Genomic DNA, 27,353 nt, shown 5'->3' on the forward strand with positions numbered 1-27,353 from the left:
TGTTTCCACCAGTAATGTATGAAAGTTCCAATTGCTCCACATCCTCACCAACACTTGTTATTCATCTTCCCTAATGGCTAGTAACATTTAATATCTATTCATGTATTTATTGGCCATTTACATAATGTCTTTGGAGAAAGATCTATTCAAATCTTTTGCCCATTTTCAATTGGGTTATGTGCCCTTTTTTTTTTTTTTTTTTAATTGACTTTGTAATAATATTACATTAAAAATATATATATATGTGAGGTCCCATTCAACCCCACCCCCCCCCACCCCCCCTCTCCCCCCCCCCCAACAACACTCGTTCCCATCATCATGACACATCCATTGGATTTGGTAAGTACATCTTTGGGCACCTCTGCACCTCATAGACAATGGTCTACATCATGGTCCATACTCTCCTCCATTCCATCCAGTGGGCCCTGTGAGGATTTACAATGTCCGGTGATTACCTCTGAGGCACCATCCAGGGCAGCTCCATGTCCCAAAGACGCCTCCACCTCTCATCTCTTCCTGCCTTTCCCCATACCCATCGTCCACCATGTCCACTTTTCCCAATCCAATGCCACCTCTTCTATGTGGACATTGGATTGGTTGTGTCCATTGCACCTCTATGTCAAGAGGAGGCTCAGATTCCACATGGATGCTGGATGCAATCCTCCCATTTTCAGTTGTAATCACTCTAGGCTCCATGGTGTGGTGATTGTCCTTCTTCAACTCCATCTTAGCTGAGTGTGGTAAGTGCAATAAATCAGATTGTAGGTGCTGGAGTCTGTTGAGGCTCAGGACCTGGCTATCACATTGTCAGTCCAGAGATTCAAATCCCCTAAATATATCTTAAACCCCAACATTAACTGCACCTCCAGCACATTAGCATGAAAGTCTTATGAAGGGAGATCCCATCTGAGTCCAGATTCATCACACATAAACACCATTTCCAAAGAGGGGCCATCTGCCCTGGTAGTTAACCCCATCGGCCATGACCATAACTCTCATGGGTCTCTTTAGCCTTCAAAGGAACCAATATCTGGGGGTTGTATCTGCTTTATCTGTCTCTCTGACTCTGCTCAGTTGTGCATGAGGGCAATCCTTCTGCCAGCCTCCAGACTCTTTTTTAGAAACTCGTAGCCATATAAACTCATTTCTCCTTTCCATTTCCCCCTTACTTTAGGTCAAACAGCATTTTAAAGTCATGTTATTTTATGTAGACATGGATATTCTGCTGATCCGCATTGAACCTTCCGTATAAGGTCCTTTTCCAGTTGCATCATCAGTTGGTAGTTGATAGTGGTCCCTCGTTGCCAGGGAGGCTCATCCCCGGGTGTCATGGCCCATGCTGGAGGGAAGGCATTGCATTTACATGCTGAGTTTGGCTTCGAGACTGGCCACATTTGAGTAACATGAAGGCTGACAGAAGGAAATTCCCAGGCACAATGTTGCTCTAGGCCTTGTTCTTATTTTAGGTTTATCAGCTCACAAGCATAGTCATTAGCATCAGGGGCTCACTGTTGAACCCTCACTCCCTCCCGGTCCCCGCCGCTGTACCTGGGAGACTGTCGCTGCTCCCCTAGGGACCACGACAGAGCACCACTGGCCAGGAACCCAGTACCCCCCCTGCTGTGGTTTTTAATTGTTGCCACTATGAGTATATCCAATCATTACCATGCACCCTGGACATATGTTCTGTACAGCTCCCTGTCAGCCATATATCACCTGTCATTGGTATCCCATACCAGTATCCCTCCATTGCCATTGTTGAAACACTCTGTGATCCAGAACTCCCCGAAATTTGAAGCCCAATATAATGTCATGGTCCCTTACTAGGGAATGGCATATAGCGATGGGTTTAAAGGATAGATAAAGAACTTGGATAAAGTTAGATAAAGAACTTAGATAAAGAATGTTGATTTGAAAAAATTCCACATCCTATCCTTTTTTTTTTTCCCCCCCCCCCCTAATTATTCAGCATTTCTTCACAGGAGTCCTAGACCACAGCAATGCATTTATATAATATACAGCACTCCCACACATCCACCAGAAAACCTTTTCCCTTCCACAGTGATACTCTTACGCCCTATTCATATCATATTTACTTAAAGTGATGTACAGAGTCTGAGACATTAGCTTTCTAACAAGGTGACATCTGTGCTTACATTATGGTGCATACTTTAGGATACACAGTTCTTTACATTTTTAGTTATCCTATGTTTTACATTATGGTTTACATTATCAGTCTGTCATCTCCTTTATGTTATGGTGTAATATTACATGTTTTATATCCATCCTTGTGTACTCTCAAGAAACTCCTCTCTTGCCCCCCATTTACTTTGGTTCCACACATTTAACGTCCATTTTCCCTTCCACCTTGGTGCCCACAGTGACAGCCAACCTCGGTTTCCTGAGGAGCCACTTCCAGAGATAGATGGAATAGTGTTCAGGGCCTAACTTGCTCATCTGCCCCAATGCCCTGGGAGCCACCCTTTCTCTCGAGGGATACAGTTCCCTCTATTTGATGGTATTAGTCCTCCCCAGGATGTGGGTCCACCCCCACTCTCACTACTTGGGATTCCACCCCATGGTGTCACCCACTCTGGCAGAATGAGCATTTAGACATTCCCCAGGAGCCCGTCCTGCATCAGACCCTCCCCTCCGAGCATTCTAAACAGGTAACCCTCTTTATTATATTTTGATATGATTTTCTCGGCATTTTACTCTCCACCACCTCCTGACCCTCTCCTGTGTTCGTATGCTACCCCTCCCTCCCCCCACTTTTGGGCAACGTTACCCATCTGTCCCTCCCCAGCCACCCTCAAACCCGTAAAGCCCCAACCAAAGGCAACCCCTTGCCCCCCTTTTATCTCTTCTTTGTGTTCATACTTACCACCATCTCGTCTTAAATTCCACCCCTGCAGACATCGGCTCATATCCTTCCTCCACCCTCCGATTTCCTGTAAGCCTATCATTCAGTCTCTTGCTATCTAGGGCAGCTTGTTTATTTCATATCATTGAGGTCATGTAGTATTTGTCCTTCAATGTCTGGGTTGCTTCACTCAACATAAGGTTCTCAAGATTCATCCATGTTATCACATGTGTTTGTAGTGTGTTTGTTCTTACAGCCGAGTAGTATTCCATTGTGTGTATATACCACATTTTATTGATCCACTCATCTGTTGATGGGCATTTGGGTTGATTCCAACTTTTGGCAATAGTGAACAATGCTGCTATGAACATTGGTGTACATATATTAGTTTGTGTCCTTGTTTTCAGTTCTGCTGGGTATATACCCAGCAGTGGTCAAATGAAACATTTTTAATTAAACAAATATTCTTTGTTCTTCTTTGAATAGCTAACAAGGGTTTAGCATAGAAATGTAATGAAACATTTCTAATTTAACATACAAAACTCCTAAACAACATGTTCTTTGAATAGGTTATTGAGTTTTGTGTAGAAATTTAATTTTGTATTATATCCTACTGCATATCAATATCATTCCCCAATATAAATTTGGCACTGGAGGATTACTTTAGTAATGAATGTGTCACAGTTGCTTATGTGAGTGGAGAATGTAAACCTAATGAAATGAAACTGAAGGCCTAAAAGAATTTTTTTAAATAAAAGTTTTTGAAATGTATCATTCATACATGGGCATACATAAACAATAAATGTGTAATAAAATTTGTGAATTTACAAAATAAACATGCCTATCATCATACAAGGCTCCTCCATACATCTCCCTACCACCAACACCTTGCATTGTTCTGAAACATTACAAAGTATGAAAGAGCATTGTCAAAATATTACTAACTCTAGCCCATGTCTTATATTTGGTGTATTTTCCCCCGAACCCACCCAGTCATTAACACTGTGTGTTAGTATTATATATTTGTATTGTTCAGGAGAAAACATTCTCATTTTTATCCTGTAACCATAGTCCCATCATCCACCACTGGATTCCCTGTGTTATACAGTCCCATGCTTTGTACAATCCATTCAAAATGTGCACTCAGTGGCTCTCATTTTCATCACAGTCATCTGTACTCATCTATAGACATAAAAGAATTTTGCCCCTTTCCCTCCAGTTTCTTCTTGGTCTGAAACTTTTGGAGAAAATGATGAGAATATGGAGAATATGCTTATTGAAGCAAGTGATTTCAGTGTTTTAACCTAATGGTTACAGAAAAAGGGAAGAAAAAAATAGGAACAATTCTTTGGTTACTATTGATGATAGCAGCTTTGATAAGGGTTAATACACCAGAGGATAGTCTAAAAAATGAATTGCATTTTGGTATATAGAATCCTTGGAAATCATTTACAAGACCAGGTAAAATACCAAAACTGTGGGTTTGTGAACAGAATCTTAGCCTTAAAGCCAAAATTTCCCTTCAGATTCAATTTTAAGCCCTTATATTTGAGGCTTGTCTAAGCCCACTTAACTAGCTATTAGCTGAACAATAATAAACTCAGAATTACTGACGATTATTCTCACTACTTCTCTTCATCTCTGTGAAGCAGAAAGTTTTAATAAAGAAATGAGAGAATTTTAAGTTTCTTAATATTGTTTGTGATACCTTTTTTTGAGATTTTTGACAGATAACCCTGTCTTTTAGTAAATTGTTAATTGCCACAAATGTCCTTCTCAAATGGCCTTTCTGATTTAGTCACTCTACATAAAGGTGACAACATTTTCATGCCTTAGTAGGCTTAGCCTTCCTGGAAATCTGCTCACCCATAGTTTTTCATTCTTTGTGCAACCTCAGAATGGGTATCTGAACTGCTTGCTTTTCTCTGATATGGAAAAATTGCCTACAACCAACATCCTGTTGTAGATCTCTCTGCCTTTCGGTGAGGTGATTTTTCAGACCTCACAGTTGTATTTGAAGCATAGCAACAGTTTGCCTCAGATTCCATAGTTACATGTGGAGCAAGCTGTAAGTGATCAGAAGTTTTTAGTGTAATAGAGCCAAACTCATACTAATAACAGGTTTTCATTATTTCCCTTTCAGCATGTGAGCAGCATAAAGAAGCAGGTTTCAACCTGCTATGTGAAGGGAAGGGGATTATGGCAGTTAAACTTATTTGCTATTCGTACAAGTGCTTTCAGAATAAAAGAGAAGGAAGCTCCTCCTCACCAGAAGTGTGCTGGCAAGGACTGATTGACTGCCGTTCAGAAGTATTGTAGCCGGAAATTCTGCAATTGATTGGATTTCCCGGGCCTTGCAACAGCTGTGAATTTACTGAGAGGAGTTAAATTATCAGTCGTATTTTAGTCATCCTTATTATGTTCATGTAGAAGCAATCTAATCTTAGAAGAAGAAATGAAAATGAAAGATTTAGGCTTCTTTCCAGATACACTGTTTCTTTGCTCTTGATCTTGTAATACTTTTTACTTGCACCTCAGTTTCTGCCTCTTTAAAATTGGAATATTACTTGTATCCAGCTATATCTATAGAAGGGATATTTAAATGGTCATGAACAAGTACTATGTGCAGTTTGATATTTCTATTAAAATTTTTATGTGATTACAAAACTAGTAGGTATTTATTAAGCACTTACTGGTTCTGAAACATTGTTAGATATATTGAGGGATACAAATATTTAAAACCACTTGAAAGGATAGGTACCCTAATTATCCCCATTTTACAGGTGAGCAAACTAAGGCTGAGAGAGGCCGGATGTCTTTCAAGTTGAGCACCTGTTAAATGGCAGGGGCAGAAACTTGAATCCATCTGAATCTGTGTGACTACAAAGCCTGTGATAGTAACCCCCCTTCTATACTGCTTTATTTCACTATTTTGTATCTGAATTTAAAATTTTATGGTTATCTAGGAATAGGAAAGCACATGTACTCAGAACCTGTTCTTCAATTTTTATTTCAGACATGTCACAGGTCTAAGCAACAGGGATTTAATTATTATACATCATCAGTTTCTTCTCCATTGACAAAATCCATCTCACTAATGACAATCAGCCATCCTGCTTTGGACAGTGAGTATACTATTTTTAAAAAATTAAGTATATTAAGTATATTGCTTTTAACAATTTTTTCTTTTTCTTTTTTCTCTTTTTATCACTTTAAGGCCCTATTAACATTCCCATTCCTTCCAAAATCTGCCAACTTCTTCCTCTGAATGAATAAATGGCTCAGCATTTAAACAGAAGGTGACTTAGATTTCAGCTTGGGGGCCCTCTTCATTTTACTGCTTAAAAATCTCTGTAGTTCATTAAATTTGTTAAATTTTTGTACTTAAACCTAATGCACATTTTTTTAAAAATGTATTTTGAAATCATGTTAAACTATTTAAAAAGTTACAAAAATAGCACAAAGAATTGTTTGCCTAGAGTCCCCAGTTCTTAACATAATACTTTTTCTAATCACTACCTCACTCTCTCTATCACTGCCTTACATTTTTTCCTGAAACACTTGTAGAAATGATACTCCCACACCTGGAAATACTTTAGTGTGTATTTCCTTAAAACAAAGACACTCTCTTTTATTACCACAGTACAATGACCAAAATCAGGAAATTAACATTGATACAATTCTGTTATCTAATGTACAGGCCTTATTCAGATTTCTCCAGTTGTCTCACCTTTTTCTGGGCCCAAAATCCAATCCAGGAACAACATACGTGGCATTTAGTTGTCTTGTCTCTGTACCTTCCCTAATCTGGAAGAGTTCCTCAGTTGGTCTTTTTCTTTATGAGCTCTTGGCTATGGAGAAACCTGGTAGACGCCATTCTAAGCAAGGCATCACCATTAGCACTATCAAGTAATGGGACAAAGCAGTATCGTGTGCCCTGTTGAGGAGGACATAATGTTTTTGGGACATTGCTGCCAAAAATGCATAATCTGGATCTAATCTCGAAGAAACATCAGACAGACCCAAACTGAGGGACATTTCTGCAAAATAATTGGCCTGAGTGCTTGAAAAATACACGGGTAATGAAGGACAAAGAAAGACTGAGATATATTTTCATTAAGTTAAGCAAGTGTGAGAGAATTACATCTATAAGTGACTATTAGGACTGTATGCAGATTCAAGGTCCAATTGTCTGAAAGTTGTGAAAAAATGTCCTGGCATCCATAAGCACAGAGCATTTGCAAATAAAAGATGCTCGCAAAAATTTAAGTTGAATCCTACTATGGTTTTCCCTAGAAGGGCAACCTGTTCTTTGAGAAACCCTACTTTTTTATTTTATTTTTAAAATATTATGTTTTCATTAGTAGTTGGAGAATGAGATATTGATAAAAAGTTTTAACATTCTCAAAGAGGGAGTGATACATTATTTGATGAAAGACCATGTATTGGGGAGGCTGAAGCAAAGACAATAAATTAACGTTCCTGATGTTTCTGGCGTTTCTTCAGTCCCCTGATGTAACTGAATTCTAAAGAGTTGGAGACAGATGTAGTTGCCCTGAATTAATGGGATGGTCTGTCTCAATTCATGACTTATTTGAGGCCTAATTTTTTCATTTCCACTGTGAAGTTAGGACATAATGGATGATTTTGTTAACTTTGTCCTCATTTTTATAATGATAACAGTTTACATATAAATCTGGCCTGTTGGGGCGGCGGACTTGGCCCAGTGGTTAGGGCGTCCGCCTACCACATAGGAGGTCCGTGGTTCAAACCCCGGGCCTCCTTGACCCGTGTGGAGATGGCCCACGCGCAGTGCTGATGCGCGCAAGGCTTGCCCTGCCATGCAGGGGTGTCCCCCGCGTAGGGGAGCCCTATGCGCAAGGAATGCGCCCCGTAAGGAGAGCCGCCCAGCGCGAAAGAAAGTGCAGCCTGCCCAGGAATGGTGCCGCACACACGGAGAGCTGACACAACGAGATGATGTAACGAAAAGAAACACAGATTCCCATGCTGCTGACGACAACAGAAGCAGACAAAGAAGACGCAGCAAATAGACACAGAGAACAGACAACCGGGGTTGGGGGGGGAAGGGGAGAGAAATTTTTTAAAAATCTGGCCTGTTTGTCTAAATGTGCTTAATGATGACATATTTTCAAAGGCACGTATATACCTCACAGAACTATAACAGAGCTTTTCCTGATTTTGTTTGTTTTGGTTTTGTTTTGATTTGGCTTTGGATTAGCGGTTTTGCCAATATAGAATGAAAATTACAACTAAAAAGATTGTAGTGATTTTGATGAGCCTTGAGTGATAGAGCTCAAAAGCCAAAAATAAAATATAAAAAAAGTCCAGAAAACCTTCTGAGGTATTTCTCCTCCTTCCATGTATCCTCCTTCCATGAGTAGCAAGAGTTGTGGCAGAAAGGATATTATTCTATAGCAGCAGACATCTAATACCAAGAGAATGTGTCCCACAGAGATCTTTTTCCTATATTACATGACATATTCTCTTTCCTCATTGATGAAATGCTTTATTTTTTTTCCTCCAAAAAGTAAGGTAGTTTTTAAAAAACTTTTCAGTTGCTATCCAGATCTGTAAATAATGTGGCTAACTCTCAGAAAACACTGTCTCTGGCAAATACAACGTTTCTTGTCCCTGAGAAATTTTCTGCTTAGCTCACTGAGGGGAGCTGAAATCAATAGCAGACTGCTGTCAAGCAGGAGTTTAATCCTTTCTTCAAAATGTGACACCCTCATTCTGATTTGTAGGGTGATCAGGTTATAAATTAGTTAACTAGCCCTACATATCTCTCTAAGGTAGCCCATGGTATAATTGGAAAATTGATCAATTCCAGTTACACTATTTTTTCCTAGCCTCTCCCCATATGCAGTTAAATTGACTTCCCCAGCTTATTTTTCATTCTCCTCCAGAAACAAGTTCAATCTCTGTGGAAATGTTAAAATTCTGACTTGACTGTTGAACAGAAGAACAAAACTGATATAAATATAAAAGGTTTTGAGGTGTGCCTTAAGCAGTTGGATAACTGGATATTTCTTAATTTGCCATAGACTTAAATCTCCTATTCCAATACTCTGCATAATTTGTCTTTGGTCATTCTCCTATCTAGAGATGTCATAAATAAAATCCATGAAGTGATTTTAAAACCTCAAGTGTTTGGCATGCTTAAAATATTTTAACTCGTGTTTTATTGTAATCATACTTAGTGGCTGGGTGACTGGGCTGCTTGCTAAACTCTGTCTCAATTACTTTGGCTCTTCAGATAGGGATGATAATGTGATAAGGCTTAAATGTGAACTTATTTCCTGGTTTATCTTAAGCATTACCAGTTTTCAGGCGCTTCAGTTCAGTGCCTAGCACAGTGCTAGAGTGGTCTGTTTTTCTCTCAACAGTTTTTAAAACAATGTTAAACTTAGAACATTGTCCCTTATCTTTCAAGTGGCTTTATCTTATGAGCACTCTTGTTTAAGAACAAAATTCTTTCTAAAATCATCCTTTTATCATTACTTTCCAGTTTGCTTCTTTACTTCTAAAGAATTAGCTACTTTGACCCCTGTCCTTTACAGCTGTCATCAACCTTTAGCATTCTGAAAATGTGTCATCTGGAATGCCTTATTGGAGCATTTGCTGGATTAGAAAAACAGATAAAGTATTATTTCTAAGCTAAGAAATGTTTCAAAAATCTATTGATGTAGAGGAAAATACTGGGTAATGGGAATAACTAAAATATTTCTGTATAATTATCTGGGGTAGAAGGTAGGCAAGTAGCAGCTTATTTAGGAATTTAGGAGCCACAAAGGACAGAAAACTGTCATAACTCATGTCTTCAATTTGCTGTCTTGATGGGAAAACATAAGTGCATCTTGCGTGCTTGTTTCTTATGGAATTAGAATAGCAGTGGCACTACCTGTATCATGGGATAACTGGGAGGACTGCCCTCAGAAACCTCTCAAGGAAATGTGTTTGTAGCATTTCTCATTGCATCAGAGAGGAGTAAGTGGTGCCTTTGTCTCCCAGTTTGCCAGGAAACTTAGATGGTTTTTGGATAGAACTTGGGAATCATCTTTATTTTTGCATATGCAGAGTAATTCTGTTAACACAGATGATACCTTTCCAAGATTGTGTCTTAAAACCTTCCCTTGATGGGAAACGAATTTGGCTCAACTGACAGAGCATCCGCCTACCACCTGGGAGGTACAAGGTTCACACCCAGGGCCTTCTGACCTGTGTCGTGAGCTGGCCCGTGCGCAGTGCTGATGCTCGCAAGGAGTGCTGTGCCACATAAGGGTGTGCCCCCACATAGAGGAACCCCACGTGCAAGGAGTGCACCCCATGAGGAAAGCCGCCCAGCATGAAAAAAGTGCAGCCAGCCCAGGAGTGGTGCCACAGAGAGAGAGAGAGCTGATGCAGCAAGATGACACAACAAAAGGAGACAGATTCCCAGTTCTGCTGACAAGAATACAAGCGGACACAGAAGAACACACAGCAAATGGACAGAGAGAGCAGACAGCTGATGGAGAAGGGGGAGAGAAATTAAAAAAAAAAAAAAAAAACTTGAATAAGGAAAAAAAACCCTTCCCTTGCTTCCACCCAGAGGACGCTTACAAACAGTAAAGAAACTGCTCAGTTGTTTGTATCCCTGGAAGAACTACATTATCAGTGGCAATAATGATAAAATTGTACCTCTTTTAAAGCTTCTCATTTTAGCTTCACATACTTCCTAATGAAATTCACTTCCCTTTTATTTTACATGGTTTGTTATCACAAGGAAGGGTGTTCAAAGTGGCACTTGCCATTTAGTCGGGCAAATAGGTTTAAAATTTTGCAAGGCTGTATTATATGCATATTTACTTTGTGTGTGTGTATGTGTAAATTTGAGTAAATTATAACATGAGTCCATATCCTAACAGAGCATCTTGTTTTCTACAAACAGGTTTTACTTCATGATCCAGAAAGTTAATTCACATTTGGAAATAATTTAGAACACACATTAAAATGTTATCTTATTAGCATAAGACTGTCACTACCTGAAAAACCAATGTACATGTGTTTGTGTCAACATTTTATATTTGATCTGTTGCCTACAGTAGCTGCAGACAGCAAACATTTTGATGCCACTTGGCATTTATCTGAGAATGGAGTGGGTTTCATATTGATAGGTACAGGGCTTTTTCTCTCATTACATTTAGGGCATAGAATTTTCATAAAGCCTGAAAAAGGGAAATTAATTATTTGTTTATTCAGTAAAAATTGAGTATCTAATTTTTGGTAAGCACCAGGATGAATAGTGGTGGGAGAGAAATGAAATTAAGAGATTGGGTTTCTTACCTCACCAACCTTAAAACTTAGTGAGAGATACAGACAAGAGAACAGATGACTATTAATTGAAAATGTTATGTGCAGCAACTGAAAGAAATATTTCATGTTATGAGATCATCATATTTAATGGGTCAGAGAATGCTTACTGGGAAGAAGTTATTGAAAGAATAGAAGGCAAACAAGGAATTAGCTGAGTGAATTAGTGTGTAGAAAGCAAGACTGAGGAATTCAGGTTTCATGCTGATGGCACAAGAGGGCCATTCAGTGATTTACGTTAGTGGTCTCACCTCTGATCGACCACACTGTGAAGAATGTGTTCAGAACCAGAGGCTGGTAGATCAATTCAAGGCTATAGCAGCAATTCAGAAGGGAGGAGATGGTGACCTGACCCAGCATAGAGCAGTTCAAGGTGGGGAGCAGTTGAGGTTTGGAGAGATGCAGAAGGCAAATTCAAGAGGATTGAGTGATATACACTGTAAGGATTGAAGGATGGTTCCCAGATTTCTGTTGTGAATCGTTTGTAAAATGTTAGGTACCACTAACATCTTAAAACTAAGGAATACGAGAGACAAACAGATTTGGGGGAAAGATAAGTTCACTTATGAACTTGGTGAGTTTGAGTTGCCTGTGGAATATCCACCCACAGGTGAGTAGTGAGATGAATGAGTCTTGACCTCAAAAGAGAAGTCTGAGGATAGATGTAAACTGCCAGCATATCTATATACAGATAATACTTTAAGAGGTGGAAGTGAGGGAGGAGATTTTGAGTGCAGAAGAAGACAGAATCCTGAGTAACACCTCTACTCAAGATGTTTTCAGTCTGCTTTTAAGGAAGAAAATTCCCAGCTATGAATTATGACCTTTAAAAATAATTTAGTTCTTATTTTTGTAATCTAACAAGTACATATTTGTTAGATGAATTTTTTTAAACTACTGGAATTCTACATAATCTAAGATGACAAGGGAATAAATTACATTGTTTGTCTAGAAAGCCTTGCCTGGAACCAGACAGGCAGTAACATATTGTACTTCAACCTGGGTTTGAGATGACTTTTGCTTTGTCCTGGCATAATCTGTGCGCTAATAAACCTTCTGTTAACCCACTTCTCAGTTCAGCAGCAGATGGAGCCAGCAAGGTGGATCTCCTTCTCCATCAGCATCTCTCCGCTCCTCCTTAAGTCTAAAACTCTCTTTTCTCTTGGCTCTTCTTATTCCAGTGATAAGGAGGAGGAGTTGCATAGTAAGTAAGCAGCTTTGGTGTCCCATGGCTGTTCTCTAGAGCAGACCAGTTCTGACGATGCTGTAGGCTTGGTACTAAGAAAATGTTTGGGGACTTTTCTCCCCTTGCATGCCATCTTTTCTAAATCACTTGTCTTTGTGCTTTGCTTGGAAAATTAATTGGATAAAAATCTTTATCTTCTGTATACCATCTACACTGATTGATCCAATGGCTAGATTACCACAGCACAAGATAGCTTCCCAGGACACATGCATTCCCACCTTATACCCTATGTAATGCTAAGTACTAATTTCACAAAACTCTACATGGACGATGTAAATTTCATTTTTCCTTCTCTCTCTCTCTCTCTCTCTCTCTTTTTTTTTTTTTTGTTTGAGGTACAAGACCAGGGATTGAACCCAGACCTCATGGGAAGCCAGCACTCAACCATGAGCCTCATTAGCTTCCCTGAGATGGTTTTTTCGTTTGTTTGCTTGTTGTTTGTTTTTGTTTTTAGGAGGCACCGGGAATTGAACCCGGAACCTCCCATGTGGGGAGCAGGCACTCAACCACCTGAGCCACATTTGCTCCCTTTCCTGTTCTTCTGTCTTGGGACAGATATCTATATGTCCATCTGAGGTATTTAAAAACTAAGTTAGGGAACGGGGCATATGGGAATCCCCTATGTTTTTTACATGACATTTGTGTAATCAGAGTATCATTTAAGAATATAAATATGTACTTTAAAAAAAGACCATAAGATGCAGACAGATCTCAACATTCAATTTTTATAAGCATTAAGTAAAAGAGAGAAATCAGTTGAACGCATGCTTTCATATTTCCGTTTTATTCCAGTTTTCTTCCTGATATCTTTGTTCACCACTATAGCCCTTTTCTAGAATCTCAAGTCACATTCTGTGTAACTCGTTGAATTTTGGTGCACTTAACTCTATTTTTATTTTCTAAGAGAAAATGCTCTACTTTGACTCACCATTGCATTTATTCTGTATTGTTTGTAAAATGCCACCTTCTAAAACTTGATATAAATCCTGTATTAAAAGTGCACATTCAAAACCAAAAAAAACCCCCAAAAACTTAAGTTAGCTTTTTTCCCTTCTCACCCATTGAGATCATTTCTCGAAAACTAACTTTCTTAGGCCATATGTACTTCCCCCTTATATTCTTTTCCTTTGAAAAAATTTTTTATAGGTTTCAGGTGAATACATCTTAATAATACTTGTTTGAAAAATTGACAGTTTTTGTGAACTTAGAAAAAAGAATCCTTCATGAAAATCACTGCATTCAGTTGTGAAAGATTTCTAGAAAATAATTTCTAACCTAAGTTTCACATTTTCTATAACTAATAAATTACAATATCAGTATTGTTTTATGATATTCATATAATTGGACACCTTAATTCCTGCTCTTGCAGATCCTAAGTTTCAGCAATATTTAAGTATTTCTCAGGTTGGTAATTTTGCTTCATCCTTAAAAGTGCTTTATGCACAGTAACACAAAGTTAATTTGCTTTTAAATGGAGATCTGATAGGTGTTCAGTACTTTGTGCACTATTAAAAGATGTTTGGCAAATAGGCACAAGTTCTTTCACTTTATAGTGAAATAATAGGAGGGAAGTTGTAAAAAACCGCTTAACAACTTTGAGCATTCAGAAATTCTCAAATTCCCGTAATTTGACCTGGGAACTAGCCAGGTAAGTCTGGCAAATAAACCAAGGTCCCACTAGGATTTCTTAACTATGATATAAAATTATAGCCCCAAAGCAGCACTGTTCACTCAGTTAATTCAGCTTAATGGAATCATCAAAGTATAGATACTTGAATAAGCCTTTTGAGTCATGATTCCAGCATTTCCCAAAATGCATTCCTTATTCTCAAAGACACTGTTAGGATTATGTGAGTAATATAAAGAGAGTAGGAACAATGACAGTGATTTATGGCCAAATACATTCAGGAAACTCTGGGTTAAGCAGGTTTAAAATCCCAGCATGTACATTGTGGTTTGCAAAGCAGTGTTCTATGTACCATGTTTCCTGAACTTATTAACTAAGAAACTACAATACATGTATAACTGTACACAACATTTCATGAGGTTCCTGTTGTACAGAACGTACTTTGAAAAACCTGACCATGTCTATCCAGTGGTTCCAACCTGAAATCCCTGGCTATAGCGTAATAGGTCTGTAAGTTATTTTATGCCTTTTAAAAAGCCTGGTTGAAATATTCTACTTACCTGCAATAATACTTCATAAGCTAACTTCAATGACAAGTTTCTTTGCTTTTGTCTATATTTATATCATGAACGTTAACATTGGTTGGTTCATGCTCTTGGATATTCTGAAAACTTGATGACACTTGAAGAATTTCAGAGGCATTGAGGGATTACTGTTTTCAGAACCATGTCTAAAGGGGACATAACTGAATTAACATTTATCAGCAGTAAAAATGTTAGAAATCCTAAGTCATAGATTTTCCCAGTACCCTAGCCACATATTTGTTCAATTTTAAATTTACCCAACAGTAATTACCTGGGAACTTATTCCTGACCAGGCTCTGTGCTGGTTGGTATTTATCTACATTACCAGACTCTGTGCTGGTTGATATTTATCTATATTACCAAATTTATTTTTGTTCAGGTTACTTAGAAATTTATAAGGAAACTACTTAAATGTACAGTAGTATCCTGATGACCTAAAAATTTTAATACTGCTTTTATCATTAAAATAATTTGTTTTAATATGAGTAGAAAATGTTTTAAAGCCACAGATCTAAATCATCATCTTGGGTATCTCACCCTGTTACTGCCACACATTAAAAGTGAAATAGAAGAACCCAAATAGGGAAAAGGAGAAAGTACAAGGCAATCTTTTGAAGACTTAAGATTCTTTTTTGTGTTTTTTAAGTTTCTGAATACATTATTCCCACCCATTTGTTTTTTGCTTTTTAAATTGCTTAGTAATAACTATAATTTTTGCAATTCTCTTCAGAATCTAGAACAGTTTGGGAGTTTAGAATTTCAGATGCTGGTAATCTTAAAATCCCTATAAAGTTAGTTTTACTGATAGTAATCTCAGAGATCATTGACGCCAACTTCAAGGAAGAAGGGTTTATTTTGTATAGCTGTTAGGTATGTGAGCAGCATTTATCTACTTGAAATCATACATGGAAAATATTCCTATACCTAATCTCCTTAAAATTGAAAATCATTTATTTTTGTTTGATTGACATCTTATTATCTTCTAAGTCCTAAAGTAGCTTGACCTTTATTAACATGTGGTAGGTCCAAGTAATGTTAGTGTTCCTTCTATTTGTTCTGCTTTTTGCCCCACTATCTGACTTAGCATTTTAATGATGTGCTTCTGTTTATGATCTCATCGTCATGAGAGGAGGAAGAATGTATCTGTCTTACTCATTTTATCAGTACCAATCTGGAAAGGACCTTAGTGAGCATCTGTTTTAACTCCCTCATTTCACAGAGGAGGAAATGAAATCCAGAGATCTCACCCCAAATTAATGACAGGGCCAAGACCATAAGCCAGGTCTGTTGCTCTTTCCTATTCACTAATCTGTTTTCAGAAATTCTCAGAAAAAAATCAGAGACATATTAGTTAGATTTCTAGTATAGAAATATATGAAAGGAAAACATATAGAATATAACATTTGATTTCCTATTTTATGTTCTTCCTGTAAGGTGATTTCAGAAAGATGGCTTATAGAAAGCCAAATATGGAAAAGAACAGGAATAAAACATCTTTCATGTATGTTTAAGCATTAGGAAAAAATGGTGACTTTGGATTTTTCAGTTATTTGAATCTCAAAGTAAACTTTTTTTTTTTTTTATAATTTTCATGAGAATTTCATTCCCTTTGGCTGTCTGTTTCCATTTCTAACTTGAGGGGTTCTAGTTTAATTTCTCCTTCTGCTTAGGAGAAGCAACAATCACTGACTTTCACACACTATTTCTGCTTTAGCTCTGTCATCACAACATTTTAAACATTTGATCTGTCATCAGGGTAAAATACTTTTGTTTTAACTTTTTCTTTGCTTTTTATGTTTTTAGATACACGGCCCTTCCACACCAGTGCTAATCTGACGGAGAGGTACTATGCATTTATTTTGTTATGCCTATTTCCAAAATGAAATGAAGGAAATACAAAATATCTTGTGGCATTTAATTTAAGTAACTAGGTTAATTTGAGTATAAAATTTTGAACAGTGGTTAGAAATGGTTTTGTAACAAATGCCATATTTTAAAAAATAAATGTCTTTAATAGTTTTCAACTTTGATTCTTTGTACTATCCTAATGGTAAAGATTATTGTTGGCATTTACAGTTGACTATGAATTTATGAGGGTACATTTACAATTTGACTATGAATTTACACACTCTTTGCTTATGGAGGTTTTTAATTCTTAAGTCTAACAGCATTTTGTTTCTTATTGGTATTCATAAGTTCATGTATCAGAGCTACCTTCTTAGCCATTTTAAGCTTAAAAGCTGTTCTTTTCTGTATACAATACAGACAGTACATAACTGCCTAAGTAAATGAGTTTGTCTCTTACTTGATGGCAGGCAAGAAATTTCTTTTCTGATTTGTTTGCTGTTTCTCTTTTCATGCTTATGAGATTAAATATTCTAACAACAGCATTAATTGGGATTCCAGTTATTACCCTGCATTTTTTTAAGTTGCCCTCTTTTTCACAAAGGCATCAGTTGTGGCTTAGTGATCCAGACCTCTCTCTATGAGTGCTCTCTTTGCACTTTTTCATGTATTATTTATTTTTTCTGCTTTCTAGAGGAGTGGTTTTCACACCATCTTCTCTTTTCTTAGTAACAGATTCGTTTGTTTTAAAAATGACATTTTTATTGCACCAAAACATCTATAAAATAGATGTTAATTGTTGAAAATGACCCTTCTTACACAGGCCTTTGAGATGAACACTACTCTTCACTGGAATAAATTGCTTCCTTTTCTATATAATGGATTGCTTATTCAGGTGTCTTTGCAGTCTTCCAGGAAATCACCCATTGTGAATTTCCTAAAGTCAAAACATGTCCATCTTGGCTGGACTTAGATTTTATGTACTCTTTTCCAAACAGACAGATCAGTAAGTCTAGATCTGTGTAAAACTCATAAAATGTATCTTTCTATACTCTTCCTTAATTCCACCTGCCATTCAGTATATTATCTCCTAAATTTGTGCGTACCTATATTGAGCAATCTACATCTTTATTGTCTAGTATGCCAAAAGGCTAAAGAAAATGTGTGCTCTCTACTATTAAGGAGCTTGGTGAATAGTCAGTCATATAAATTCCTTGTTCTGCAGCCTTTACTAACGAGGCCACTGTCATTCCATCACATATGGCTCTCCTTTCTCCTTCGATTCCATTTGAATCAAAGAAATTTGTAAATTGAGTGTTATTTTAGATTAAGAAATTTCAGATGAAAAGAAGTATCAGTTTACATGCTGTTTAACATCACATCATTAAAAATCCACAACTAAAACATTATTAATAACTAATGTAAGAAAATGTAGTAATTTTTTGACAGGAGAGGGCACTGTGGTATGCTCTTATCTTGGGTATTATAGTATAAAACCATCCTGCAGCCTCCATCTGCCCTCCTAGTCTTGGTTCCACTGTTCATCTGAGTGTGTAAGTTGGCTGTAACCGGTCAATAAAATGATACATTTTATTTTAAAATGATAGTTATTTTTAAAATTACATTTAAAGTGTTTTAATTCTTGAAAAAATTGACTTCTCTAGTCCATTAAAAAAAATTCAATCTTGTTTTTATTTAGTATAACAGAAGAGAGCTATAGTTACCTGCCACAAAGCCCCTCCAAGAAAGATTTTGAAGGGAAGAGTGGAACAAAAGTCAGTCGTACCTTCAGCTACATCAGGAATAAAATGTCCAGCGGCAAGAAGAGCAAAGTAAGTATCTCATGGGCATTCCTTGCTTGACCACCTCAGTCAGCATCAGGAGGCTCCCGTCACAGCCTGCATACAACACTAAAACTAGTTGCAGGGACACAGACGGAAATAAACTCAGGGGTACTTGCTAAACTAGCCTAATACATGAAGAACAGGAAGAAAAATAAAATGAGGTACTACCACTTAATGAGATTTTAGTATGGGCCAAGAGCTTTCCATGTATTATCTTACGTAATCCTTTTAACAAACTCAGGAGGTATAGATATTAATATTATCTCTTTTTTCATAGGGTGAGGCATGTTATCTGAGTGTATGCCCTTTCATTTGAAACAGATGTTCAAACCTCTGTACAACTTCAGATCCTTCACGCTCAACCATGATGCTTAAAATCAGTAAATCAGATTTAGAATGCTCAACTGAAAGATTTTTATGCCAAGATCAAAGGATTAAAAATATTTAAAATTGCAAGAACTTTTGAGACTAATTTAATATGGACTTACTAAATATATTCTTAACTAAGAACCTGTTAGAAAATACCCTCTTAAGTGCTCAAGTGATTAAGTTAAAATATTTAAGCCATCATTTTTGTCTAGTTATTCATTATATGCTTGTTACAGGAATTTTCAAAATATAAAAATTAAAGTCACCTGTAATAACCCCATATGGTGATAACTGCTCTTAACATTTTGGTTTACATATATGTAATCTTTTTCTTTCCTCAGTGGTGTTTTGTTTTGTTTTGTTTTTTGAGGTACCAGGGGCCAGGGATTAAACCCAGGACCTCATAGGTGGGAAGCTGGCACTCAACCATTGAGTGTCATCGGCTCCCCTGCATTGGGTTTTTCATTTGTTTTTGTTTTTTCTAGGAGGCACCTGGAATCAAAGCCCATGTGGGAAGCCGGTGCCAACTGCTTGAGCCACATCCAATCCCTTTCCCTAATGTATTTTATTTTTATTTTTGTCTATATTTTCTTCCCAATTAATTTCAAAAAGAAAGAAAGAAAAGGAGTTAATTTTCTTATACTGGCTCCTAGCACTGAACTAAAACTGACTGAATTTCAAGTCAGTGGGAGTAAACTTTTTGCCTTCCACTTCATTCATGTATGCCAACTCCCTTACCCCCAACAAAATACATAAGTACATACGAATTGGAAATCACTTAAGGAACTTTTGTAAGAAATCACTATATATATGTATGTATGTGCATATATATATATGTGTGTGTGTATATATATATATATGTCGTATACAGACACATGCACACCATACAGACATACATACCTAGGAGTAAGGGACTAAACAAACACTAATCTCAAGAATATTGATATAAAAATGCACACATACATGTGTACTCTCAAATAAAGGCCACCAAAACCTCTCAGGCCCTGTGAAATAGGCTGGTGGAAATAGAACCACTGTATTTTACTAAGTTTTATTAATAAAAATTTCTTTCTTTTAGCAAATACTAGCTTTAGTCATCACTCAAAGGAACTTTTTTCCACAAACCTGCCACCACAATTGTATTTCTCTCCATTTTTCCTGCCCATTATTTGCCTGTAAAATGCATAATGGAGAGAAAGTGGGTAATCAGTAAAATAAAGGAAAAGATGCACGGAGTCTAGCAAATTGGTTCTAGAGTAACCACTTATTTAAGTATTAACTTTTACTTAGCTTTGTTTTATAGTTGAAAAAACTGAGGTCAAAGAGGGTAAAATGGTTACCAGTATTGTACTTATTGGCAGCAAGACTTTAAATAGGACCTTACCTATTTGACGTATCACTGATGTTTTAGACACTGGTTTGCATCAACAAAAGAAAATCCTCCTGGAGAGATTATTGTAAGGTAGACAAGTATTGTTGAGTGACTTCCATAATCCTGGCACTCAGCTAGAAGTAGGAAACACCTATAACAACTAAAGCTCATGGTCTTCACCTTTAAAAAATGGTATAATCTAGTTTGGATGATTTTGATTCTTTTTGTTGTTATTTTTTGTTTTGTTTTTAAACTACAAACTTGTCATCGGAAAAGCAGTAAGTAAGTGGAGATTCCCTTTTCCATCCTGTGTCCCCGATGACATTGACTTTTAGGTCAGAGCAGTGAATATGTCACTGATCTCGTTAAAGAAGTAAGACAAACTTACATGGAAAAACAATGTAAGGCTAAATTTAGAAACTGAAAGCTGACCTTAAAGAAAAGGTCTCATTCAGCTTCTGTATTTTACAGACTGAAGCGCAGAGAGTTATGCTTCAGGTCGCAAAACTAGTAGTGTTAAGGCAGAACCTCTGTGGTCTGACTTCCAGTAAGTAGTGCTCTTCATTTCTTATATACTCTTAACCAATGTCAAACTGTTGATAAATCAAGTATCATTTTATTTTCCCCTTCTTTCTTTTTTTTTTTCAAATTTGACTTTGATAATGGTCTCAAATGACTGGAGTTTGCTGGTGGGGGGGAGAGGAGAAAGCAGGCGAGAAGATGCTTTGTGTGAGATAAAACCTGTCATCACTGGCAGAAACGGGTGAAGTATCAGTTGACCTCTTCTGATGATCTCCTTTTTCAAAATGACAGCACTGTTTTGCAATTGAAACTGGTTCCTCTTTCAGATTTGGCTTCAAGATTTCATCCTTGGGGGCTGTGCTGCCTCTAGCAATGGAAAGTCTCAAAAAATTACAAATCACAAATGATAACCCTGGATTACAGTGCATTTTCAGGTGTCTAGATTGCCCTAGTGTCCTTGTATATAGAAAAGGATGAGTTACCTCTCAGCGACAGTTGTTAGCTAACTTTTAAGTGCAACTATTTTAGAACGCCAGGATAGCTTGCTTTTGTCAATGAGGCAAAAAGATAGAAGGAGACAGGGTAAATAGTAAAGTAATACATTTTGTGTTAAGTTACCTTAAAGACTTTATCTATGTGCCATGTAACCATATTAGGGCTTTCCCATACAGAGGTGTTTTGTTTTCTAAATGAGGACACAAAAATAAGTGAATGTTAATTTTTTCAGATCTGTGAAGATACACTACTTTATTTCTTAACTATTGAATAATGTTATCTCTCTGTAATGTTAAAAACTTGAAAGTCTTGCAGTAGATGACAATACTGCTTTTCAATGAAAATTATAAATTTTCACTTCTTTTAAATTATTTCTAAAGTAGATGCTACGTAACACCATCTCATTCTACATGTCTTATTTATTGTACAATTTAGCTCCTTCTTTTAGAGGAAAATTTTAAGCATTTACTGAACATTATGTTAAAATTCTACCTGTCATTCCTTGTAAAGCCTACAGTGATGGTTTGGAAATTTCTGCTTTCTTTATAATGAAATGTGATATCTGGATTTATATAAAAATAGATAATGATTATTAAACTAGGTATAGCACGGTCAATATATTCAGTTGTGATTATAGGCAGTTCTTAAATATTGTTCATAGGAGCCAAAATTGGACATGAGGCTGCACAATATTCACACTCATGGGTAATATATTTTGTCTGGGCACTGGGGTGTGTGTTTGTGTCTGTGTGTAAGAGAAAGATTTGGGAAATTGCCACAGTCTCTTTCACATGTCCTTTTGAAAATGATCAATAATTGGCATATAAGTTATTAGATAAGTATAGCAAATGTTTTTTTTTTTCCCCGAGAGGGGTAGAATGTCTAAACAGGAAGTATAACAGGAAGATGGGTAGTTTCTGCTTTTGTCTCTTAGTATCTTTGAGAGATAACACTGTTTCCTGCTAAGTAATTTTGTTACAGAGTAATTAAGTACAACTAGACATAATATTTGGGTTTGTAAAGGGAGTAGGGCAATCTTCTATAAACCATACTGGTTTTCTTTTTTTCACTAGCTTTCCTTTTTGCAGACAGCTAAGAGATGGTTGTAAATGTTTAGGAAAATTTCTATTCTGACTTGAAGTTGTTAGTTTGGATGCAAAAGTTGGATTCTTTCACAGCTGGTTAATATACCACATGACTTTTTAACAAGTCTTCCAGCTCCAACCTCTGGTTGGTCTGTGTAAGGAAAAAAGTATACTCATCAGCCTTTCAAAAATGCCTGCTAGAGTAAAGCAGCATTTATAGACTTAAACCAATGGTACTGGTAATTATCTCTCATTGCTTTAGATCTCCAACATAACAGTTACTTAATTACATATTTTCACATTTGGAGAATATTCCCCGATTTTAAAAAATTGCCTATTTACTTGTCTAATGGTATAGGTTTAGAAAAGTGGAAAATCATTTTCTCCATTGTATCCTGGCGTATGTGTTACTTGCATGTTTTCCTTTAAATGCTGTTAGCTTCTCTTTCCCCAGTACATAGCTAAAGTATTTTGGCAGTTGATAAACATGGAAAAGTCAGGGGTGAAAAGAGCCAACCACCACTTTACCACGAGCAAGCTCACTGAAAAGTTTTCTTAGGAAACATACTATTTTTCATAAAATGAAGAGTCTGCTTTTAAATAGATGTATTCCTTAATTTCTGGTGTTATAAATTGGCCTTAATCCTTGCCTGAGTTCCCTTTTTGCAGTTTAAGCACTATTCACACACACTGTATTTTGGAGAATTAGTATTGTTTCATTTCTTGTGTTCTTTGTAACTAGGGTAGTTAGCTTTACCAGCAGCATTCAAATAGTTAAGATTGTCTTAAGGAAACAAGCAGCCTCAGCCCTCCCTCCTTCCCTTTCTCAACCAGTCTCTGGCTTCCTCTTACGGTTTCTCTAATGGTAGCTCGAAGCTGCTGGGCTCTGCCCTGCCGCCATGATCTCCTCCTTCTGTGAGAGCACATTTCCTGGCATGGGGGTCGAATCATGTCGGTAAAATGGGGTCGACTTCATGAAGTACCCCTCATAACAGTGAAATTCATAGGACCAAAACATGGGGAGGTAAGAGCCTAACTTCTTTAAAGCACTAAATTCTAATAAACACAGAGAGACAGTGGGTTTATTGTTTTTTGTTTTGATCTTTGGAAGAACTACTTGGGATTGTTGCAAAGGATGAGGAAGTTATTTTTTTCATATTTGAGCAGCAGTTCAAAGCTTGAGAGAGTAAGAATTTTGTCATAGCGGATTTTCTTTAAGTATTGGAGAATGCTTTAGCTTTCTTGAGGGGAGACAAAAAATGCTGCTCACTTTAACATTTCATGCATGGAGAAATCTTCAACAAAATTTAGTTAAAAGAAATTATTAGAAGAAACTCAGATTTTTGATTACTGATTTTTATTAGAGATTTACTTATTTTAGAGATTACTAGTTTTTTACTCAGAATGATTTCCTGTTTAGTGAAGTAGTTTTTCTCCCTTCCTTGTTTATTATTTCTTACATTCCGAAGTATATCAGTTTGGCCCTGATATTTTCATTATATATATTTTATTAACAAAGGGCTTCACATAAATCATACACTTGGCAAATATTTACCATTTTGGTATAGTGGAACAGGTTCTGAACCAGGGGGTCAGAAGAGACCTGGGTTCTAACTCTGTGCTTGACCATTTGCTCTGTGACCTTTTACAAGTCAGTGGACCTCTGTAGCCCTTGGCACAGTGTAGATAGTGAGTAAGAGCTATAGGCCAGAGCTGGGTCTTTATCCCAGGTTGGCCAGTTATTGGTGTAAGGCTTCAGATACATTATTTAACATCTCTTATCCTCAGTTCCTCAGATATAAAAGTGGAGATGAAAACTAGTTCTTTATAGGATTGTCATGAGAAAATATGTGTAAATTGCCTTCCACAGTGCTTATTAGCATATAGTAAATGTTAAAAACAGTAGCTGTTATTTATTGTTTATCCTCTCAGTTGTAAAATGGAATGCAAAATGTGCATCCTGTTAACTTCCGAGTTATTCAATCCAATGAAATAAATTGTTGTAAAAGGCGTTGATTCAAAATGCAAGATTTAGTAGTTGTGATGATTATTAACTTTGGGCTTCCCGTTTTTCAGGAATTGTCTTACCTTACAGTACAGTAATACATATAGCAGTAGGTGAAAGTCTTAAGTCTCTGAATTATAGTTCCTCAAAGCCTATCCAGTCAGTTTAAAAAAAAAAAAAAAGATTCAGTTGATATTGATGAACCCTCCAAATGCTCTGCCTAACTGTTCCCATAGGCTGTTTTTTTAGTGAGCACGGTCATACCTCACAGACTTGGCCTCCCAGGAGGAGGATGCCCCGAAAGGTCTCTGAATACTTCAGGTATTTTACTGAGGATCTAGCAGTCATCAGTATTTTGTCAATTTTTAAAGCTAAAAAATACTCCTTTCCATTTCTCTTAAAGATTTGTATAAGTTTTGATAACAGCAACTTTTAGATTGGGGCTTTTGCCTGCCTCTAAAGCTTTTATAACCTTCCTGTATTGTTCTTGAGGTTATACTTAAGATGTCCAATACTCAGAACTTGTGCCTCCCCCCCAGTGTCTCCCCACACCCTGTGTCGTCTGCTCTTGCCTCTGCCATTGTCCCCTGAGCTCTCTACCTGGTCCGCTTCTATCTGCTCAGTCAGTAGTAGGCACCTCACACAGTGGACACACAGCAGCCCTAGGTGAATGTCAGCTCCGTCCTCCCTCTCTAACAGGTGAGGGAGCACCACAGGAATTGAAGGGAGCCTCTCAAGGGAAAGCAGAAAACACCCACTTCCCACTCCTGTCCTGCTGTGCCCAGAGGTTCTCAGGGCAAGAGAACAAGCAGATAGGTCTTGGGCCTTGCCTTTCTCTGGGACCCCCTTTTCCTAAAGGAAGTGAGCCCTCTGGTAACTATAACTAGCTTAAAGGGACAAAGAAAGTGGTGAGAAAACATACTGGCAAGATTTCTGCCTCCAGTCCCTTTCATTGTCCATATTCTTTTTTGTTTGTTTGTTTTCTTTTTTCCATATTCTGAGTCACTGCAATTTTTTCAGCCTCTTCCACTCATCTACCTCCTCCTCATAATTTGAAAATTGAGCCAAAGTTAATACCCATAAGCCTTGAAATTCTAATTAGTAAAAATTGAAAATGTATGGGTGGGGATATAGTTAATATTTAACCAAAGTAAAGACAGAAATATCATAGCTGTGCCCTCCCCTGGGGATATGTGATGGTGTGAAAAAGTCAGAGGAACCGCAGAGCAATGGTTCCTGCTGCCCAGTCATCTTTTCTTTCCCTCAGGCTGATCCCAGAATTGCTCCCGTTCTCCATTCTGCTGCTTGCTTAGGGCTGGTCCTAAACCCATTGCTTTCTTCCTTTGTGGGCTCTGCTGTGGCACACTGAGGACGAGCCACTAGGACAATCCATTGGAGACGATTCATGGCCACCCCAGACTCCTCCTTCCACAGCACCAGAAGTTGGTGATGGCCCTAGGCATTATGTCTGTTAGTACAAATAAACACTTGCAAATGCCAGTGGCACAACTCTCTTCCTACCCTGTCTTTGTGTGGTTTTTCTAATATAGCTTTTGCCCAAGCATCATGTCATCTAGAGGCCCAGGTGAGAGAAAGGCATGCTAGTGCTGAATTAACTATTGGTTCTTTTCTTTGGCAGGAAAAGGAAAAGGAGAAAGACAAAATTAAGGAGAAGGAGAAAGATTCTAAAGAAAAGGAGAAAGACAAGAAGACTCTTAACGGGCATTCTTTCGGTTCCATTCCTGTGGTGGGTCCAATCAGCTGTAGCCAGTGCATGAAGCCCTTCACCAACAAAGATGCCTACACTTGTGCAAGTAAGAGACATGCTTCTTCCTCTTATAGGATGATGATCTCTTGGCTAAGGAAAGTGTATTTCTGGTTTCCTGTCTATGCCAACTCTTATCTCTTCCTCATTTGTATGAAGTAGCCTTTCTCATCTTTTTCTTTAAACAGCATCAAAAAAATTCTAGGTATAGAACATACAGTCTCTATTTTTTCAGACAACAATTATTGAGATATTCTATTCTGGTGTCCCTAAACCACTGCTTATTCCAGAAGTCTGTGTCAACATCAAAACTATCTTATAAGGGGCAGGTGTGGCTCAGTCGTTGAGTACCTGCTTCCCATGTACAAAGTCCAGAGTTCAATCCTTGGTACCTCCTTTAAACAAACAAACAAAATACCAATTATCTCATAGACTCAAGCTCTAAAGCTACTCAGAAAGTTGTTAGATCATCTATGCTCACTTTTTATTCTGGTACTTTAGTATATGCTTTGACTATTTACCACCACTAGCTCATGGTGACTGCAGAGAAGCTCCACATGGCCCTAAAGCTGGCCTGCTTAAAACCACGTTAAAGCCACGTCTGTTAACTGAATATGATTCCTGGTTTGTTTTTTAAGATTTATATTTATTTATTTCTCTCCCCTTCCCCTCCCCCCCCCCCCCCCACTGTCTGCTCTCTGTGTCCCTTTGTTGTATGTTCTTCTGTGTCCACTTACGTTCTTGTCAGTTGGCACCAGGAATCTGCATCATCTCTTTTTCTTCTCTTTTTCTTGCATCATCTTGCTGCATCAGCTCTCTGTGTGTATGGTGCCACTCCTGGGCAGGCTGCACTTTTTTCACACAGGGTGGCTTTCCTTGCAGGGTACACTCCTTGCGCATGGGGCTCCCCTATGCAGGGGACACCCCTGTGTGGCACAGCACTCCTAGCGTACTTCAGCACTGCATGTGGGCCAGCTCACCACACAGGTCAGGAGGCCCTGGGTACCGAACCCTAGACCTCCTTTATGGTAGGCCGATGCTCTGTCAGTTGAGCCACATCCGCTTCCCTCCTGGTTTTGATAAGATGTTCTAAGGCAGGAGTTGGCTAACTTAGTCTGCAAGATAGCAAAAATTTGGGCTTGTATTGGCCAGACAGTCTCTTTTCACAGCTACCAAACTCTCTTGTCATAGTGCAAAAGCAGCCATACATAATACATAAATGAATGAGCATGATTTGTTCCAATAAAACTTTACCACCACTGAAAGTTGAATGTTGCATAGTTTTCACACCTCACAAAGTAATCTTCTCTCACTTATTCCAACCATTTAAAAATGTAAAAACCATTCTTAGCTCACAGGCA

The 27,353-nt window shown here is 37.7% G+C and overlaps 1 protein-coding gene across 13 annotated transcripts in view; it reads left to right on the forward strand.

The window, feature by feature from the left end:
• Positions 1-27,353, forward strand: part of AKAP13 (A-kinase anchoring protein 13) — a 390,788-nt gene that overhangs the window by 295,233 nt on the left and 68,202 nt on the right. For 7 of the 13 annotated variants that reach the window (XM_071214350.1, XM_071214349.1, XM_058294654.1 and 4 more), the window contains 4 exons: positions 5,880-5,988; positions 16,494-16,533; positions 18,235-18,367; positions 25,867-26,041. In XM_071214350.1, coding sequence (XP_071070451.1) covers positions 5,880-5,988; positions 16,494-16,533; positions 18,235-18,367; positions 25,867-26,041 — 457 coding nt within the window. Of the gene's footprint in view, positions 1-5,879; positions 5,989-12,308; positions 12,438-16,493; positions 16,534-18,234; positions 18,368-25,866; positions 26,042-27,353 lie in introns of all 13 variants that reach the window. The other 6 variants (XM_058294653.1, XM_071214345.1, XM_071214346.1 and 3 more) reach the window with 1 other exon arrangement.

This window comes from Dasypus novemcinctus, chromosome 3 (genome assembly GCF_030445035.2).
Source record: "Dasypus novemcinctus isolate mDasNov1 chromosome 3, mDasNov1.1.hap2, whole genome shotgun sequence".
Taxonomy (NCBI): domain Eukaryota; kingdom Metazoa; phylum Chordata; class Mammalia; order Cingulata; family Dasypodidae; genus Dasypus; species Dasypus novemcinctus.